Source organism: Tachysurus vachellii, chromosome 18 (genome assembly GCF_030014155.1).
Source record: "Tachysurus vachellii isolate PV-2020 chromosome 18, HZAU_Pvac_v1, whole genome shotgun sequence".
In the NCBI taxonomy this organism is placed as follows: Eukaryota; Metazoa; Chordata; class Actinopteri; order Siluriformes; family Bagridae; genus Tachysurus; species Tachysurus vachellii.
Window position 1 is genome coordinate 16,862,941 of NC_083477.1, and position 21,350 is coordinate 16,884,290.

Here is a 21,350-nt window from a genome sequence, read left to right on the forward strand (position 1 = left end):
ATATACACTCACCACCTGGTTTAATAGGAACAGCTGAACACCAGCACACTCATGAAGTTCCCTAATCAGCCAGTCAGGTGGCAGAAATAAAGTCATCTTCACACCATCCTCATGTTGGTAAGAAGGTTCGGAGGAAAATAGAGGATAGAGGAAGTCTTGTCTCCTTTTTATAAATATGGTGACCAAAAGAGCATCTCAGCATGCACCAAACCTTAAGGTGGAGGAGCTACAACAGCAGAAGACCACATTGAGTTCCACTCCTGTTCGCCAAGAACAAGAATCTGAGGCTGTCATAGGCATCTCGACCTAGTGGTGATTGTTTCTTGATCTGAAACCTGATACGGTCTTATGCTGTTGTAGCTCGTTCTCCTCAATGTTTGATGCTTTGATCATGCTGAGATGCTTTTCTGCCCACCACGGTTGGAAATGGCAATTGTTTGAGTTACTACAGTCTTCCTGTCAGCTCAGACCTCAGATTTCTCTCATCGACAAGGTGTTTCAGCTTGTAGACGCTCAAACCGGCCCACGTAGTCATCTGATACTAACAGAGATCAGACATTTTTACTATTTTGGTGTTTGATGTAAACATGAACCAGTCTCTGTATGATTTTATACATCTTACTGCTGCCACCTGATTGGCTGATTACAGGAGATAACTGCATAAAGGTGTTCTTAATAAAGTGGACAGTGAGACACTCAGATCAATTCATCCCAGTAGACCTGATTTAATACATTAAAAAAAAAAAAACCTCATTAATAAACTTGTTCTTTTATACATCTTTATACATCTTTTTTTTCTGCTCACAGTCATATCTGCTGTCTGGTTCTCTGGTTGTTGCTAACCTGATAGCATTTTTGCGTGAAGCATGTTAGAGTTAGCACCAACAAACTCGCACTGAGAGAAAATAACGAGAGCACCTGTAGAGTCGAGAAGTGTTTGAGTGGGTTACAGCGTGTGTACAGGTCTGGGAAAAGTGCCGAGTGTGTGAAACATCAGCTCACGGAGAGTGTGAACGCTCCTGTATCCAGCTCGCTGTCGGAAGAAATCAGAATCCTTCTGTTCACAACGTGGAGTAAAAAACCCACACGTTCTACATTCTGTCTAAACACATTGGAATTAAAGCAGGAAGCCTTTCTGTCCATTCGGTCTCTTTGGGAAAGCGATAAAAAAAAAGAAGGAAAAAAAAAAAGGTTCCTCTTCCATCTGATTACATTAAGGAGAAGGTCAAAGGCTTGTCTTCTGTCCAAGAGAAGGAGAGAAAAGGTCACCTTTCAGTTCAATCCCAATAGGGAGATGATGGAACAAATAGCTTCAATGGCCAATCACAATGCAGTAAAGAGACGTCACAGTAAAAAAAAAAAACCAAAACCTTCTATTGGTGTAATGACTTCGACAGAGAGAAAGCAAAGATCTGATTACAGTAATGTGAAAGCTACGACAATCCACTCGTGGATTGAATATGAAACAATTTCATCCAATCAGAGGAGCGACAGAAACCATGAGCTGTGCTTCAAATCCCAGTAGAGAGTCGGGGTTGCATAGTTAGTTGACTAATACAAGTCTTATTAATTGGACGTTTTCACTTTCAAATCAATGTTAAGGTTAAACGAAGAGCAGTGTGTTTGTTCAGGGATTGTTTTTTAAATCCCGCCCACTCCTGATGGAATTCCGTACCACTTCCTCCCCATCCTACATTTTTTATCATTATTTTTGAGTGCGCATGTAATCATTTCGAATGGAGTTAATATTTCCAACAATTCTAACGTTAAAGGTCGATTTCAAGAAAACATGCTGAACGATGCTACCCACTTCTGCAGTTATACTATTATCAAACGTTGAAACAACGTTATAAAAACCTTGACATAAACGTTGCAAGATTTTATTCCATCCATCCATTTTCTGTAGTGCTTATCCTGCACAGGGTCGCAGGGAACCTGGAGTCTATGGCAAGTGGGCACCCTGGACAGTGTGCCAACTCATCGCAGGGCACAATCATACACACATACACACACACGCACACACACTATGGACAATTTCAGAGATGCCAATTAGCCTACAAAGCACATTTCACGAGTACCAAACCGTGACCAAACACCTTACTCAGCGTGCCTTTTCTTTATATAGCTAACTTTTTATCTGCTCTATGTTCTAGATTTAAGGATCTAATGATTGTAAAATATCATAATTTGATAGACAGATTTATTATTTGGCACATTTATTGCACTGATTTGCGTAGCCTAAGTAAACACCGAGGCTATGAGTGTCATTTTCAGGCTGTTAAATGAAGTGCACTTTGATGCGTCCTTTACTATTTTCTTAGTTCACTAATAAAGAAGCAAGGTTCTGAATCAGTTGTTGCATTAACTACAGAAAACTAGTTAAAAATGAAGACGTGCGACCCCTAGAGAGAAAGCTCTTGCTTTTATTCCTGCACTTATTCCTGTATAAGCTCTAAGCTCCAATTGCTCTTTCTTCTGTGCAATCAAAATTGTGGAGAAAAGGGTTTTCATTATTTCTCTTCCTTTTTTTTTTGAGAAGAATTGAATGTTAAAAAAATGAGAAGGTAACCCCGGTTTCCGAGAACTCAATAAAGGGAATCATCATTACTGTGCGCAAATGAAACACCACACGGGTACAGGGGCCTAAATTTTCCGGAAAACCTCAAAGAGAACGGCAACAGAGTGCATGCGGTAGAAGAGGCTCATAGGAAGGGCGAAATTCAGCACCGTGCTCCAGATGGGGAATCCAAACGATGCTTCCTCTAAACCGTTATCGAACTGTGGCCGGCACCCAAATGCAGGTAGGATCCAAAGCTATATACCAAACACACACACACATAGAGAGAAATCCAGCACAGAAAATTAAGCTCTTATTTCAAATTCTAATGCAATTTTGAACACAGGCATTAATGAAGATCCTTACTGAGATGTTGCACATAAACAGGAAGATGGCGATGTTCTTCAGGACCTGCCTCTGTCTGTTAGGAGTCTCTGGCATCCCGGGTCTGTGAGAATGTGTCATGTTCTCTTTGTTCCTGCCGTAGGTATGTTTTTCGTTCTCACAGTTTTTATCTGGTGACTCGTATGCATGGTTAATGATGCCGTCATACACAGCAAAGATTTTCTCATTTCCTTGGCTGGGGCTGAGGATGGAGTTATGTGTGGCACGAAGGCCAGGCCCATGTCCTTCAGGCTCACGCCGTCTCCTGTACAGCGACTCGATGACAAACAGATTTTGCACGCACTTCTCCAGCACTAAGAGTATGGCGTATCCTAAATTGGCCCATCGGTAGATGGGGGAATTTGTTGCCCCGCCAACGGCGATGACACTGCACCAGCAGACAAGCCAGGAGCCTATGGAAGAACCAAGTAGCAGCTTTGAATCGAGTGTCCTGGCCGGATTTGGCGCCGTGTCCATGGGCCAATCCTCGAGGCGATAGATGACCAACCCAACAGCACCAGCAATGCTCATGCATGCCAAAATTATGATTCCGAACCAGTAGAACATTGAGATGGCTGCATGGCGTGCCTCCAATGACTCTTCCACATGGATAATGTAGATGACGAGCACCGTGATGGCACTGGCAAGCGCCAAGAGCCCGAAGGCCGGGCCGAGCAGCAGGAAAGGTCTGTCCCCTGAACCTGTGAGCAACGGCAGCGATGACGCAGGTTTTTGATTGGAGCGTTGGTCAAGGGTGCGGCCAACGTTTTTCCACATGACGAAGAGCAGCACCGAGACGAAGATGTGGTACTCAATGTTGAAAGGACAGAGATAATACAGACTGCTGCTGAACATCGAACACGCACTGGTTGTACAGTTACAGGAAGGCTGATCCTCTGGGGAGAGAGATTGAAAGAAAGTCAGACAGAGGCTTAAAATAAAGACAGGAGGAAAAGATAGATCTACATGTAGGTATGTGTAAGTATTGTAGATACTGTAACAACATGATTAGAAAAAAAAAGAAAGGTTAGCATTCTCTAAGTGTGTCTTAAATTTACCCCAGAAAGTAAAGTTGAAGTTTCCGATTGCTGATAATCGTCTCTTATGGTCATTGAGAGCGTGTTCGGCTTCAGTCATCACTCCGTTACTCCAAATCAGCAGGTTAGTGAACACAGCATGAATCACACCAAACCTAACACACATTTACATTTACCTCCAGGAGTTAGGATACATCTGAGCAGATGACGGTAAAGAGTCTCAACAGTGGTCGCTTGGCCATGCTGAGATCTGAACTGACAATTATTGTACTTGAAAATGTACTAGTGAATATACCAGGGATCGCATCGATTACGCTGCGAAATGATAAGTGGGCGCAGAAATTTACCTCTCAAACGTCTCGTAACGCTTGACGACATCTTTAACGTGAAACCAGAGAAAATGAACCTGCAAAATAAGAAAGAAAAACATCAACAATTTTCAGAAAACACACACACACATTCACACAAAGCCATCTACTGTATTCATCATCATTTGGAGAAACCATAAAACATATAAAACATAACATTGTTGGTTGCTTGGGTGTTAATGAACATTTTATATATATATATATATATATATATATATATATATATATATATATATATATATATATATCACTCACTCACTCTCACTCATTTTCCACCGCTTATCCGAACTACCTCGGGTCACGGGGAGCCTGTGCCTATCTCAGGCGTCATCAGGCATCAAGGCAGGATACACCCTGGACGGAGTGCCAACCCATCACAGGGCACACACACACACACTCTCATTCACTCACACAATCACACACTACGGACAATTTTCCAGAGATGCCAATCAACCTACCATGCATGTCTTTGGACCGGGGGAGGAAACCGGAGTACCCGGAGGAAACCCCCGAGGCACGGGGAGAACATGCAAACTCCACACACACAAGACGGAGGCAGGAATCGAACCCCCAACCCTGGAGGTGTGAGGCGAACGTGCTAACCACTAAGCCACCGTGCCCCCCTTATATATGCTCAGTATATGTGAAATAAATTGAGATGAGAGTGCTGAGAGAAGACTGGACTATATAAAAGTCACTCTGGATCAGGGTGTCTGCTAAATGCTGTAAATGTAAATGTAAAAAACAATGTCTATATGAGTAGAATAACTTAATCTATCTTACTATCTCTATTAAAATAACATTAGATAGTGGCATTTCATTACACTACACATGAAAACACTTATTCGCTACCAAAGCCTTATTTTGTTGGAGGTTGGAAGAAACTAGAGAACCAGGAGAACCCACACAAACTCGGGTCTGAACCCAGCGACTCTAGCACTGTTAGGTGGCAGTGCCACGCCAGACAAAAAGTCCATTCTTATCATTTTATCTTCTTATCACTTATCAACCTACATGCATTACTTGACAACTCAAAATTTTTTTTTTTTTTTTTTTTTTTTTGAAACACAAATTTCAACCTCAAATTCAAGTTCAAATTAAAAGCTCCATCATGGTTCGATTCTCCCAACCGGTGGCTTTGCAAGAACCAATTTTGTTCGAATGAGTCATAATGAAGTTTAACAGGATCAGCAGTGACAGAGAGCCTTTTCTTTAAGCACAAAGCACTCATTTATTCCCCGCAGACCCCTCACGATATAAGACCCTCTGATTCAGAGCTCAATTACAGCACTGAGCACCGAGTGAATTACAACTCCATATTTCAGTTCAAACTTTCGACATGTGATCCTGCAGAAAGCTTTCAGGCTAAATGAACACAGAGATGAGAAAAGATACACGCTCACTGTCAAATCGATTTACACAGCCTACATGTAGCTTACAATCATGAATGCACTGTATTCAGAGTCTTAAGTTCACCTGACTCACTAGGTTTGTTTATTTTAAGACCTGTCTTTTGTCTGTGATGCAGATATTTTCAATATTTGTACCATTAACTCATCACACCAACATCTGCAGAGTGATAAAACTTGAAAGAAAGAAAGAAAGAAAGCTAATAACTTTATACATTAAAGCTGATTGCTTCAAACGTACCTCAGGTTTTCCCTTAATATCACTACAACTTTCTTTACTAGTCACATATGAACACACTATGAGGCCCGGCCCTCTGTTCCCTCACCTGTGACACCGTGTGAAGTGCATGTACGACCGGATAGACACCAAGCACAGGAGACACACACTCCTGGTAACCGACAAAGTTCCCAACACGAAAAGCATCTGTGATGAGTGATAGAAGAGCGAGCAGAGTCAGACCACCTGTAGTAAAGAAACAAACAAAACCCATAAATATCATAAATAGTGATGAATTAACACTAACATTGAATTAGCTAATTCATTTTTACATTCTTATTTCCTCAAATATTGTAGATTCCGTAAATGTCCTCAGATTGCAATTGTGTCCTAAAGCCACACTTTAATGCCATCATTTTCTTTTTCATCAAACTCTGAAGATGGGGGCGAAGTCATCCTAGAAAAAAAACGCTCGTATTCGGAAAGAAATGTTTCCTCGCAGGATAAAGCTGATCTTTAGTAAAATTTTAAATTGATTTGCTTTGGACATTCCCTTGAACGCTTTTCTCATCAAGTGCTTGATCGGGCAAATTACCTAAAATCCTCCATGTTGTCACTAATTCCTGCCAAGCCAAGCAAACCATGACTAAAGTACATGGACTGACAACCTTAGTGTTAATAATGTTTCAGAATTGTTTTCATTTAACCACAGTGAGAGTAGAGTTGTGCAGAATGTATGTTCTCTCTCTCTCTCTCTCTCTCTCTCTCTCTCTCTCTCTCTACACACATATATATATATATATATATATATATATATATATATATATATATATATATATATATAATATTGTTACTATTAATGGTATGAAATGAATATAAAGAATGTAATATTTTTCACGTGGAACTACAAATTTACAGCCTTATAAAATATAAAGATTTAAGGTATGTAATTGGCTTTTAAGGACCAGTAATAAACCCTAATATTTAGCAGGTACAACGCATGCACATGTACAAACAGCAGGTAGACCTACAAAATATGTACCCTTGAGACTAACCACCATGGAGATCAGTTAAATACTGAGTTTGCTATGTTTCTTTTTAATAGCGCACAGTCCTGGTTATGGGTTTGACGTCAGATATCTGTCTGACTTTTTGGTCTGTCTGTCTCTCTTTGGCTTTATTTATGTATTTTTGGTATTCATTATCTTTCCTTTAGGAATGCGCGTAATGCGCAGCTGGGTACCTCGAATCCAGCTGGTGGCCGCGTCCGCGTCTCTCTCAGGAGGCACATTGCGCTTGCGCTCCAGGCGCGCCACGTAGCAGATCATCCACAGCAGCTGCATGAGCATGAGCGTGGAGAGGAAAGCCAGCACCGTCTCCTCGGTCACGGTGGGTCCTTGGTACGCGAGCGCAAGCATGAGCGCGAGTCCCACGAGCAGCAGGTTGATGCCGTATTGCGCGCTCAGCACCTCGCCGTTCTTTTGCGGGTATTTCCGGCTGAGGCTGCCGCGCAGTGTGGCCAAAATCTTCATCTCACGCGCCGAGGAAGCGGAGGATGAGGAGGAAGACGAGGCTGAAGAAGAAGAGGACGAGCTGGGACAGTACTTGTTAACAAACTTCACATCGGTTCCGCTGTGCTCCACCATTTTGCTCAGCAATCCAACAGGACAACGGTTTTAAATGATATGGGATGTCTGCTCAGGTGTTAGTGAGAGCGCGGTTCCAGCATCCGGTTCGTGTTCGCTGTAATCTACCTATATACCCCTCTGTAAATCTGCAGATTAGGAGCTGGAGGTCGAGTTTCAGTCCTCTTTAGCGGCTCTGGGGTACCGGTGATGCCAGATATTCATCCAACACCATCCCTTCATCCCTCCATCCTTCTTTGGCTTGGAAAAGTTGAGAAGGGACAAGCTGCTTAAAATGCACTGGAATCCGATTTAAAGCGCGTTATGCAGAAGATGGACCGCGTGCCAAAATAAAAACAGATCATACAACGAAGATTATCGGCCGTGCGTAAAATGCGCGTATTTTAACTATCCACCTGGCGCAGAGCGTGAGATTCTCTTGCAAAATGTAAGAATATAGGTGCTTTTTTACCAGTGCTCGCTTGCACTCTTCACCTCTGTGTGCAGCTCTGTGTGGGTCCAGTGGAAATGAACTGAGGCTTATTTAGCTTTTCTTTCTTCCAAGGGTTTGATGGGAAAGAAAGGGGGAAGCTGGGTTTCGCGTTTCACTGGTCAATGGTCAGTCCGACAATGGCCCTTTATGGAATCGCCTTTGTGTGACACGCAACGCCGACATGGCTCAGGTAACCTTCCAAAAAAAACGCAAAAATAAAAAAAAAATCCTTTTCTTCATATCCGTTAGCTTGTTTATTTAATTAAACAAACACAGACAGGAACAAAAGTCGAGAAAGAAGAAGAACCAAATCCCCACACTACCATAAAACACCATAAACCCTGTTTGACTGTTATATCTGATGCCTAAGAAAAATTATATATAACTGTGTGAGACATTACAGGGCTAATTAATGTGAAACGGATACAGGAGAACACTTTAACAAAAGGCTCCATTATGACAACCATGATCGAGAACTTTCTGACCCTAGAGAGTCTCTTTCTTTCTTTTTTCTCTCACACATACGCACACAAACACAAAGGATGGATCAAACGTGGGCACGTAAATCCTACATAAATCAGCAGTGCACGGAACAGAGGTATAATCGCCATAGACACACCTATACTTTAATAAAGTCCCTGCTCAATCATGCAGTTATATCCGATCAACATGTCATGCGGGAGCAGAACAATATATACTGTAAAGGCATACAGACACAGATCAAGATAATTTTACAATGTAAAACATGTCGAACACATGTTTCAGGCAGATGGGCTACATGAGGAGAAGAGTGTGTGCGTCACGACAGATTGGAAACACATTGCCGCTTTAACATTAACACGTTTAGAGCATGTCCAAAAAGGTGTCCAGCACCCTATTAACATTTAATGCAATTGATTTGGAACCCGGGTATGAGAGGACATTCTCCTCTATAACAATAGGATGATCTGCCCATTTCTAACCACAAGGGCCACACAGGCGCTTGTACAGTCCCTCATCCTTTCATAACAACTGCCTACCCTTAGGCACATACAACCCCTGGAACTAATCTGGATATTATTAAACTAATATGGCCTCCTTTCTACCTTCTCCCACACCACCCCGATGCTAGCACAGCACCACCAGACTGGGAACTCAGACTCCAGACGTCATCATGGAGCTGCTTGCTTTTTGATCCTGGTTATGGCCATGTACTGTATAGCGATCTAGGTTCGTAGTAGAAAAAAATTGAAGTGAAACCAACCTGTCGGTTGCACAATTCCACTCGACTATCAACTGTTGTATAAAGGACTTATTTACATTGACATTATTTCCTGTCCAGTGTCACCACCATGATGATGAGGTTGCCTTCTGAGTCTGGTTCCTCTCTAGGTTTCCTCCTCATATCGTCTCAGGGAGTTTTTTTCTCACCAACGTCGCCTCAGGCTTGGTCATTACAGATAAATAGTCACATAATTTAATCTATATATGTTTCTGTAAAGCTGCTTTGAGACAATGTCTATTGCTATACAAATAAACTGAATTGAATCAAATTGTTAGCAAACATCCAGGATTAATCTGGTGGTGCTGGCTGAGATTATAGTCTGAGGAATTCTACGATATTTCCGCATTTCACATCCGGATCGTAATATTTTTTGCCCATTCTTCTTGGTACAATCTCTCATGCGCTGCCAGACCTGAGGGTTGTGATGTGAGATGTAATCTGTCACTTAATTAGGTGTTTCACAGCAAGCTGGTTGTAAACCATCAAATAATGATGAGACATCTAACATGCTAGTTTATTGTTTGGTTGCCAGGTATTTTCCTTTGATCTCTATATAAAAAAATACATATTTAATTGAATTTTATTCTGCCTAAAAAAAAATGGACATAATTAAAATAATTCAAAAACTTTTTTTGGACAATCTATTTGTAGCAACATGTCAATAAAGAGAATTAAAATGCAAATAATTTAACAGAACCCAAATATGACTGAAATGGATTTTTAATTCAGGAAATTCATTTGCGGAATTTTGTTACACTGAGATATTTATGAGAACATGTACGTATAAAATTAAGTTACATACTGAAACATAAAAAAGGGAGAAAAACATTGTACACTGTAGTAATATCAGCGTCACGATCTCTCTGAAAATGGAAAGCCCGTTTGTTTCATAGGACAACAGTGACAGTATCATCTGATATGCACACACACAAAGATGTCGTAACAGAAGCCAAATGGTCTGCAAAAACACAAGATTAGAAATGTGATCGTCTGTGTGCGTGTTCTCGCTTTTATCCAAGGAGTGAGATTATCATCACGACTCCCATAAACTGGGTGAAGAGGATCACAGGAGTGAAGAAAGACCACACGGGCCACAGTGCAATGTTAAAACTGTAAAACACACACACACACACACACACACACACACGAAAGGTTAGGTAAGTCTGGATTATTGTAGAATAAGTTCCAAGTATCTTTTTTTGTCTGTACTTTCTCAGAACTGCTGCTGTAATAATAAAGGCTCATGTGCTCATCCCAGCTCTCTAACACAGGTTTTACTTTAACGTACAGCTTGAAAGGACAAAGTATTTGTTACTATAGCAACATAGTCAAGCTTTATACTAAACATCACAAACGTAGAGTTTAAATGACAAAGTGAATGAAGTGTAAGTGCACACACTGACCTGAAGGAGGCAGCGATGAACGCGGCGGTGGTGATTGGTGGAACGGCAGGGTATTCCTGATCATAATGTTGAATGCCTTTGAACCACTCCAGATACACAATGCAGAATGAGGCAAGGCTCAGACACACACCCAGCAGCACCAGGCCTACGTTAAACCACCATCTGTAACACACACACACACACACACTTTATATTAGTTTTAGTAATAAAGGTATTAGTAAGCTACACAGGTGGACTATTAGTATTCATAATAGTAGCATTCATAGTAATAATCATTTTAAGGTTTAATACTCATTTTCCTTCTATTTTAAGATTTTAATTAAAAAAAAAAAAAAGGAAACACACACACACACACAAAATGGTGAAACTTAATCTCTGAAACTGTACTGCAGTGGGCAACACTGATCACACTGGGTAATAAAGATACTCAGTAGACTGAAACCATGTTGGATATCAGCCAGCTACAAAGCAGTAAGAAACACACACACACATACACACACACACACACACACACAGACACACACAATAAACTATAAATAGCAGAAAATACATTATTCTTAGCATATAAATGTGGTATAAAACAATAAAAGTCTTTGGTACTTTTATTATATTCCTTATTCACGTTAGTTGTCATGAAAAAATACCTTATAATATCTTCGCTTTCCAGGATGACTGTAAAAAATTCAAGGTAGTAGGTCAAACCGATGGAAGCCAAAATCCAGAAGACAGAGTGTCGATTAAAACGTGAGAGTTGTTTTGAGTCTGCTTTCTCTTTACCTGCATTACAGCCGAGAAACAAATGAGACAAAGATGAGAAACAAATGAAACACAGCCGAGAACTAAATGAGACACAGCAGAGAAAGAAATGAGACAGACGAGAAACAAATGAGACACCGCTGAGAAAGAAATGAGGCAGACAAGAAAGAAATGAGACACAGCAGAGAAAGAAATGAGACACAGCAGAGAAAGAAATGAGACAGACGAGAAGTAAATGAGACACAGCAGAGAACGAAATGAGACACAGCAGAAAACCAAGAGAAAGAAATGAAACACAGCAGAAAAACAAGAGAAAGAAATGAGAGACAGCAGAGAAACAAGAGAAAGAAATGAAACACAGCAGAGAAAGAAATGAGACACAGCAGAGAAAGAAATGAGACAGACGAGAAGTAAATGAGACACAGCAGAGAACGAAATGAGACACAGCAGAAAAACAAGAGAAAGAAATGAGACACAGCAGAAAAACAAGAGAAAGAAATGAGAGACAGCAGAGAAACAAGAGAAAGAAATGAAACACAGCAGAGAAAGAAATGAGACAGACGAGAAAGAAATGAGGCAGACAAGAAAGAAATGAGACACAGCAGAGAAAGAAATGAGACACAGCAGAGAAAGAAATGAGACACAGCAGAGAAAGAAATGAGACACAGCAGAGAAAGAAATGTGACAGACGAGAAGTAAATGAGACACAGCAGAAAAACAAGAGAAAGAAATGAGACACAGCAGAGAAACAAGAGAAAGAAATGAAACACAGCAGAGAAAGTAATGAGACAGACGAGAAGAAAATGAGACACAGCAGAGAACGAAATGAGACACAGCAGAAAAACAAGAGAAAGAAATGAGACACAGCAGAAAAACAAGAGAAAGAAATGAGAGACAGCAGAGAAACAAGAGAAAGAAATGAAACACAGCAGAGAAAGAAATGAGACAGACGAGAAAGAAATGAGGCAGACAAGAAAGAAATGAGACACAGCAGAGAAAGAAATGAGACACAGCAGAGAAAGAAATGAGACACAGCAGAGAAAGAAATGAGACACAGCAGAGAAAGAAATGTGACAGACGAGAAGTAAATGAGACACAGCAGAAAAACAAGAGAAAGAAATGAGACACAGCAGAGAAACAAGAGAAAGAAATGAAACACAGCAGAGAAAGTAATGAGACAGACGAGAAGAAAATGAGACACAGCAGAGAAATAAATGAGACACAACCGAGCCACCATCCTAAAGGTGTGATGCAGAATTAAACACACTTTTGTGTTATTACGGACACCTTTACATATCATTATGATATCGACATCCTGGGGAAAAGATGTCTATGTTTATTATGAGCTGAAATCTGAAATCTGTTAAAAGCATTTTGTTTTTTATTTGTATTTTTAGCCCTTACTAAAGTTAAGGATTTCTGCACCGTTTATCACTCAGGGTTTATTTATTATTATTCAGTAGTTTTTACTGTTGTGTGTGTTTTTAAATGAAAGCAAAATAAAACCGATTACTTCAGATTTGTTTAATAGAAAGTCTCAACTCCTTCATGGTCAAGTTCATGTTTAAAGAAAAAAATGTTGTTGTTTTTTTTTTACGTCATTTTAAGAATCAGGATCTTTTAAAGGCTTTTAGAGATTTCTAAACACTTACTCTTTTCTTCCTCGTCCGACGCTGGCTGTAAAAGAAGCTCTGCATCTCTTTTAAACCTATTACGAAGTTGAGCTAATTCACTCTCTGATAATCCGCCTGCCATTGTTTTTACTTGTTTTGTCGTCGGGGAAATATGACGTAACGTAAACGCGACGGATGATTGTGGGAAGTGTAGTGAATAGAAGATGATCGCTATTAGTTACAATAAGCACATTGTTTTATTTATTATCCCATTAGTTATGATCAAAAGAAAGATCAATAGTTATTGTACGGACAAATCAGAATCAGAATAATTAAAATTAAATAAATAATACATGTAATAAATTGTAATTATTACTGCAACAACTATAAGTACAAATGTTATTAATAATAAGCTAGTTGTCTGATGAGATTTGTGTGATTTTGTGAATACATGGTCTACAAAAGTAGAAAAAAGGCGCCCTTATAAAGCTTGTATAAATGAAAATGCTGTTTCTAAAGGACCACGCTGCAGTTGAGGTAGTAGGTGTTGCAAAAAGAAGTCCAGAAAAGTCCAAGCTCTACATGATGTCCTGGACGAGGGCCTGAATGACCGGTGGTAAGAAGCTCAGCCGAGTCATCGCTGTTACGGAGTGATGCATCCAGAGTCAAAGACAACAATGCAGCAATGACAAAAAGTACACTGACGACACAAAAAAGGAACTTAAATCTGTGGAATCATCATCAACACACCTTAATTTAGTTGCGCAGCATTTTACCTGGTAGCCTAGTGGGTAAGGTGTTAGGCTACCAATCAGAAGGTTGTAAGTTCGATTGATATGTCCACCAAGCTGCCACTGCTGAGCCCCTGAGCAAGGCCCTTAACCATCAGTTGCTCATAAAAATGAGATAAAATGTAAGTCACTCTGGATAAGGGCGTCTGCTAAATGCTGTAAATGTAACCGGAAGAAGTTGGGATACAAGCCGTAAAAGCATCAGAAAAAAACACTACAAGTGTTTGTAGATGTCAGTGGTTCTCTGGATTGATTGTTATTGCAACCAAAAATAGTAAATATCAGGGAATGAAAGCTAAATGTTTGATTTACTATCTTACATTTTAATATCAAACCTAAATGTTTACAGGTTGTAGCAAAAACAACAGATTTGGCCTTGTTCTTCCAGAACCTTGTGAGAGAAATGACATAGAAAATGTACAGTAAATACAGTGGGCATTAAGTACTCAGGAAAAACAATGTTTTAATGTGTAGACATGCAGTGATGGTTATATAGCAGAGTAACCTGACTGCTTTAGGGAAGAAGAGGTTGCAGAATCTGGTGGTACTGGTAGCATGGATGCTCCGGTACTTTCTGTGAGATGGCACAAAGAAAGAGGAGAGGTCATCTACAATGTTTCTGCCACTTGGTAGGGGGCACCAACGAAGGCAGAGAGAGACCGGTGTTCACACAATCCGCTCTAGGGTCATGAGCTTTCCTCTGAGACCAGGTTGCCAGAGTACAGTAGCAACAGACCAGCAGCCAGGCAGCAGAAACGAAACACTTCCTATCTCTGTTTGCCAGAGGAAACTGATGGGTTGTTGCCAGTGCACCTGTTACACCAACACACACAGCTGTCAGAGGAACAGACACACCTGCGTGGGTTCATAAGGTCAGGTGTTGGACCAGAAGCCAGGTGAGTGGTGGATTTCTGTAGCTCACCTGAACACAAGACGTATTAGTGTCGAATAGTCCAGGCTGCCAAGAGGGAGAACTCAATCTCCTCTGAGAGAGAGGATGGAGAGAGAGAGAGAGAGAGAGACAGAGAGAGAGAGAGAGAGAGAGACTGGGAACAAGCTAATGTTAGAAAGAATTTGTAATACATGAAAATGAATGTCTCTCTCTCTCTCTCTGTCTCTCTCTCTCCCCCCCTTTTCAAATACTCAGTTGAACCCAAGCCCAAAACTGAGCGGATCAGCATGTGTCGGGGGGAGTAAAATGACCTGTCTCTGACAAAGATCTCTCACAGGCGCAGTACTGTTGGAGATGTTGCCCGCCCAGCTCTTTCTTTCTCCAGGGAGAGAGAGAGTATGGTGTCAGGTTCGGCTGAGTATTGCATTCACTCAGCTTCTTCAGGGGCAACAATGGCTCGCTCGCTTGTTAACGTCACACTAAAGGCATTTTTTGTCGGTGTCACAAAAGGTATAAAAACAACATTGGACATCTTGTTTACTGTCACGGATGTAAACTCTGGAAGAATAAGCTTTGCTAAAGAAAACACACACATGCTCGGTAAATTTGGATCCCAAACGCCAAACGATAAGGTCATAAAGGATAGTTCCAGCAGCTGACGAAGCAGGCCTCTCTCAGTGAAAGTGCACAGTCATTGGACCAGGTATACCTTCCCGTAAATCCAGGCTACTTATAATTAGCTGCTGTGGGTCAGGCATGTCACGTTCATTTATACAGTATTCTTAATCCACATTTAACATTATAGTAAACAAGCTAACAAGTATTACAGTAAGTCGGTTAACAGAAGGAACTAGCGTTGTAGTAAACAGCCTACCTACAAATTAGCATTCTAATAAACATTGAATTAGTATCACTAAAACAGCTAACAACAAACTAGCATTATGCAAGCTAATAATGAACTAAAATTAAAACAAAAAGGCTAACAACAAACTAGCATTATACTGTAGATATTAATAAGCATTGTAACTAGCATTGTATTAGCCAGAATAACAATCTTCAGCTTTAAGCTAAACAGGCCTTTATGTTGTGAGGTGCCGCCTCCACGGATCAGATTTGTTTGTCATCCTACAGATGCTTGATCAGATTGAGATCTGGGAAATTTCTGAGGCAAGTCAACACTATGAAAATCTTTATGTTCCTCAAAACATTTTTGCAGTGTAAATGAGGCCATCCTGTAAAGCAGCCTTCTGGTGGTCCAGCGTCAGGATACTGTGCTCTCATTGCCATGAAGCCATAAAGGAGTGTGCATGGTCTGCAACAATGTTTACGTACTGTAGGTGATACGTTTCCAACTGACATCCACATGAATGCAAGGACCCAAGGACCCAGGATCACAGCAGAACATTGCCCAGAACATCACCATGCCGGACATTATGCTTCCACACACTCCGTGTAACATATGATGTAAAAGGAAATTCATCAGAGCAGGTCACCTTCATCCATTGCTTCCTGGTCTGTGTCTGATGCTCAGCATGAGCAATCTTACCTCAAAGCCCTCATCACTCCGTGCACTGCACCCTGCATCCTACGATCTACCAGCACTGCTCGACTGGTTCCACCATCTCTCAGGGTAAGAGGCAAGTATACTACAAGACTCTTCTCTGTTCTGGCACCAAGGTGGTGGAATGAACTTCTCCTAGAGGACCGGACAGCTGAGTCACTGGCTATTTTCAAACTGCGGTTGAAGACCTACTTATTCAGGAAACACTTCAACTAGCACTTCTGTCCTTATCTTTTGCATTTAAAAAACAAACAAACAAAAAACCACACAAACTTTGACACTTTTTCATTGGAACTTTGAACAATGTTTTAAACTCAGGGTATCTTAAGTATGTAACCTAGTGAGCCAGCATTAATGTATTCAATGTTAGAGATTTAAGCACTTATGTACGTCGCTCTGGATAAGGGTGTCTGCCAAATGCTGTAAATGTAAATGTAAATGTAACCTGTCTATACAGATACACAACCCTATAAAGAATTAGACAAGTAGGATTGGACCAGATAAGATTGCCTTTACTCCCCATGCACATGAATAAGCCTTGGGCACAATGACCCTGTTGCTGGTACACTGGTTATCATTCCCTGGACCTTTTTTGATAGGTACCAACTACTACATACCAGTAACAGGACACAAGACCTACTGGTTTGGAGTTTCTATGACCCACTCATCTAAGATTTAGATCCTAAGCCTTGCTGATTTTTTCTGCTTCTGATTGTAAACTGATTGTTTACATGCTACCTAATATGTTCTATCCCTTGACCAATGTAACGTGATAATGTTAATCACCTCTCAGTGGTTTTAAGATTATGGCTGATTGGTGTATAAAATAAAGCATCAGGTGAACGGATGTTAATGTGATTAAAGGGAACGACATGAGCTAATTTAGTCACTTGTTAAAATAAGTATCACATTCACTGCAGCCAGACAACATATCTGTTCAGGAAGAACGTTTATTTTAAGAAAAATAGACACGGATGAGACATAAAACTGGATGAGGAGATGTTTCTTCTGGTGACTGTCTGCGGCTTCATTTACAAACCGAAGCTGTTTGTGTTATTTAACAAGTCTGACTTTTTCTTTCAGGATCTTAAACTTGGGGTTTTTCAGCTTCTTGTTGAACAGAGAATACAGCTCCTCCTCCGATTTGTGATTGTCCTCTGCACTGAAGGAATAATACGCCGATAAAACCTGCAACACACACACACACACACACGAGATTATTCCAACTGCTTGCATGTAAAAAGTTTATCGAAAAACAACTTCAGCAACCAATAATTTCAATTTCATTCTGATTCTCAGTCCAACACAGGATGTGCGGGTGGATGTGTGTGTATTTGAATCCGGTGGAAGATGCTCTGTGCGGCAGTACAGGAGGCGCAGTGTGTGTCACCTTTTTTCGGAGTTTCTTGAGTGCGATGCCTTCTTCTGGAGCCTGACGAACAATCGCCTTTATCGTTCCTTTCCAGTTGAACTTCCCTACACACACACACACACACACACACACAGAGACACAAACACAACCTATTGATGCACCACAGTTAAAAATAAACTAGTAGTAAAACAGTATAATAAAACAGAAAATGAGACGGATGATCTACCGCTTCTGCACTACGGAGCCAGTGCCCACTTACAGTAGTTATCCCATAGTGCAATGGGACTGGAACGGAAAAAGTTGAATTGAAGTGCTATAGGTATTAAAACTTAGTACCTTGTGGTTAAACCGTACTTGTTTAACAGCCCCAGAGTACAGAGAAGGTCTACACTGTTGTTTCTTATTTAGCTCCCAAACTCTGGAATAGTCTTCCTGATAGTGTTCGGGGCTCAGACACACTTTCCCAGTTCAAAAGCAGATTAAAAACTCATCTCTTTAGTCAGGCGTACACATAATACACCCCATAATCTTGTGCACTATTACATCAGACTTGCACATTTTTATGAACAGCAGATATGTTAATCCCTCTCTACTGCTTCTCTCTTTCTACCCATCCCGAGGCATCCAGACATTGTAACCAGCTCCGATCGTCTTCCGCGCGATGAAGATCTTGGACCTCCGCTGAGATGAGGCCGACTCTGTGAGAATCCTGAGACATCTACAGACTCCAGTTAGACTCTGTGATACTAAGAGGAGATCTGAACTCCAGGGGTTCCCTACACCAATACAACATTTGTTTGACTGTATATTTGTAATCACACCCTCCAGTGTCACCCATATGAGGATGAGGTTCCCCTTTGAGTCTGGTTCCTCTCAAGGTTTCTTCCTTTACTGTCTAAGGGAGTTTTTCCTTGCCACTGCTGCCTGAGTCACCTCAGACTTGCTCATTGGGGATAAATACATACACATACATACATACAAACTGTGAACTATATACATCTTGAATTTTAATTATAATAATTCTTTATATTACTCCTTATGTTTACCTTCTGTTCTATGTTTATGTTCTGTAAAGCTGCTTTGAGACAATGTCCATTGTAAAAAGCGCTATACAAATAAACTTGAATTGAATTGAATTGTATGACATCACAGGTCACATGACAATGCCAGCAGTATCTCTGTGCGTGACAAGGGAGAGAGACGGTGTAATACCATCTCTCCGACCCTGAGGAACGCACGGCCGGGTTACCTCTCTCAGACTCTAATCCAAATCACAACGTAGTCACTAAACAGTGCACTAGTTTGTGGTCATTTCTGAAAGCAGATTGAATAAAACGAGGCGCGCAAAAGGACTAGAATACGAAGTACATGCAGTGAAAATGAGAAAGTAGCTGTGTGGTTTGGACCCCAACAATGTATGAACACGTTACTCACACTATAAATACTACAAAACTGTAGAATAGTGCACAAGTATGTTATTTGGGACGCATCTAGAGTGTTCCGTATATTAGTCTACAATGTAGCGCACATGCCGGGTTCTTTAATAGTCGAACAAAACAGAATGTTCCGATTATTACAAATGAACCTAAGAGCTCTGGAATTCTGGGAATCAGGACGTCTGCTCAACACATCGCCAACCAGGAACATTTACGACATTTAGAACCATCTTTATAAAGATATAATTCTATACAGTGCATGCAATTCACTACTGGAGAGAAGAGAGCTCTTTGAAGAGACACAGCCATCCTACAGTGTCTACCTTTAGTGTTAGACTTGTCTTGTGCTTCCTGCTCATCCTCTGCTTCCTCCAGTTCCTCCACATTTTGGCTCTCTGATGAGTGGAGAAAAAAAAAAAGTTAACAAATCGGTCACATTTGAAAGAGCAACACGTTCAACGAAGGCGAGTAAAATGAAAACTTTGGTCAGTTACAGACATCGTATCTAAATAATCCTCACCTTCACACTCGTCCGCTTTCCTTTTCTTCATTTTCTTTGAGCTTTTTCCCTCCACATTCTCTTCTTCCTCTGCATGCTTCCTCTTTTTCTTCTTCTGAGGCTCTTCTACACCGTTCTCTCCGTTCTGCTCGTCCTGCGTTCGCTTCTTTTTACTGTTCTTCTGACGCTCTTCTTTTCTCTCTCTCTTGTTCTTTTTCTTCTTCTCGGGTTTCACTTGTTCTTCCTGCGTGTCCTGCTCTGGCGGCGACGTGTGTACGGGATGTTCGGCTCCGTTACCCTGCTGAAGGACAGATATAATCAGCATCTCTGTCATGTATAAGTGTGTGTCATACTTACTATGATTGCGTGTGTGTGATACTTACTGGACTTTCAGAAGAGGAGAAGATCTCCCAAACTTGATCTTGCAGACTGGAGTCGTAAATCTTCAGACTGTTCTTTATCCAGTTCTGTAATAGCGTGTCTGTTCATCAACGTCTTTATTTACTAATACTTGTCCATTGACTTGATTTGCATATACAAATAGTAAGAGATGAAGATTCTTACCTGAAACTTGGCTTTCTTACGAGGGACGTTGTCGTAAGTGGCGACCTGCTGCAGCACGGAGCGCAGTCTTGCACTCACACCCGGCTTATCCAGCACCGCCTGGACTCTCTACACACACACACACAAAATACAGTTACACTCACACACAATTAGAGTAGTACATCATATCAACTGGGGCTCGATCCCAGATTCACTGTTTATCATCAGGACACTGAGGTTTGTCTTTTGTGCAGCACTCTGCTACAATCAACAGATATACAGGTATATACAGGTCTCTATGAGATGTAAATATGATTACGGCTGACGTACCTGAATCCACTGTTGCTGTTTTACGTCGCCTTTATTTGCTTTGGCCTCGTAGTTCTTCCCTCCATATTTCTGATCCTCACTGATACACTTAACATGGCTTTTATAGTCTTCTCCCCTGCAGGTAGAACATTAATGAGGACGATCCTAAGCATCTGTGGTGCACTGATTATGGTGTTTCTAATGAATAAGGTGTATTTGGGACACCAGCATGATGCTAGTTTGCATGTGACCTAGATAGTGAATAGGGTTTAGGGTGAATGAAGTTACCAGAAATCTTTTCCGCAGTCAATGCAGGACAGAACTTGGCATCCCCGGCACATAGAGGTGTGTTTTTGGATCTGGGCTTTTTTCAGCGACTCTCCACACGCGTTACAAGTGAAAAACACCATCGTGGATCAACAAACAAACACACAACAAACACACAACAAACACACAACAAACACACAACAAACACACTCTCTCACACTCTCCCTCTCCCTCTCACACACACACACACACACTTCCTATCGCTACTGTCTCATTGATTGTTGTCAAACTGGCCAGACTTAAACACAGATCACACAAATTCCTAACGCTTCGTTTAAAGTCTTAGTACTTAAGTACTAATACATTAAAACGGACTAATATTTAAATTAATCACTTAAAAATAACTTTCACTCATGAATTCAAACCCACGCCGACAGAGCAACGCATCACTATTTACCTTCCGTGAAGAAACACCAACCTACTTAAGGTTCCACAGGGCAAAATATTAATTCTATAATTCTTTGTAAAATAACAAGAGTTCAAATTTTTCAAAA

General features: G+C 40.9%; 3 protein-coding genes across 4 annotated transcripts; all 3 read right to left on the reverse strand.

The window, feature by feature from the left end:
- Positions 1-2,643: 2,643 nt before the first annotated feature.
- Positions 2,644-7,618, reverse strand: otop1 (otopetrin 1). The gene is made up of 6 exons (XM_060892832.1): positions 7,216-7,618; positions 6,082-6,218; positions 4,326-4,384; positions 4,000-4,133; positions 2,924-3,837; positions 2,644-2,814 (listed from the first exon to the last, which is right to left on the reverse strand). The coding sequence occupies exons 1-6, from the start codon at positions 7,616-7,618 to the stop codon at positions 2,644-2,646; spliced, it is 1,818 nt and encodes a 605-aa protein (XP_060748815.1).
- A 2,440-nt stretch (positions 7,619-10,058) lies between these two features.
- On the reverse strand, positions 10,059-13,297 carry tmem128 (transmembrane protein 128). Its single transcript, XM_060892486.1, has 4 exons — positions 13,166-13,297; positions 11,402-11,534; positions 10,758-10,919; positions 10,059-10,464 (listed from the first exon to the last, which is right to left on the reverse strand). The coding sequence occupies exons 1-4, from the start codon at positions 13,266-13,268 to the stop codon at positions 10,365-10,367; spliced, it is 498 nt and encodes a 165-aa protein (XP_060748469.1). The 5' UTR covers positions 13,269-13,297; the 3' UTR covers positions 10,059-10,364.
- Positions 13,298-17,300: 4,003 nt separating this feature from the next.
- On the reverse strand, positions 17,301-21,258 carry lyar (Ly1 antibody reactive homolog (mouse)). Of its 2 annotated transcripts, none has more exons than XM_060892291.1 (8): positions 20,818-21,258; positions 20,551-20,665; positions 20,242-20,349; positions 20,061-20,144; positions 19,699-19,975; positions 19,502-19,573; positions 17,761-17,846; positions 17,301-17,558 (listed from the first exon to the last, which is right to left on the reverse strand). In XM_060892291.1, exons 1-8 carry the CDS (start codon positions 20,937-20,939, stop codon positions 17,424-17,426), a joined length of 999 nt encoding a protein of 332 aa, XP_060748274.1. In that variant the 5' UTR covers positions 20,940-21,258; the 3' UTR covers positions 17,301-17,423. The 2 variants fall into 2 exon arrangements, with proteins under 2 accessions (XP_060748274.1, XP_060748273.1); XM_060892290.1 differs by having other exon boundaries at positions 19,699-19,978; positions 20,818-21,257.
- Positions 21,259-21,350: the final 92 nt, after the last annotated feature.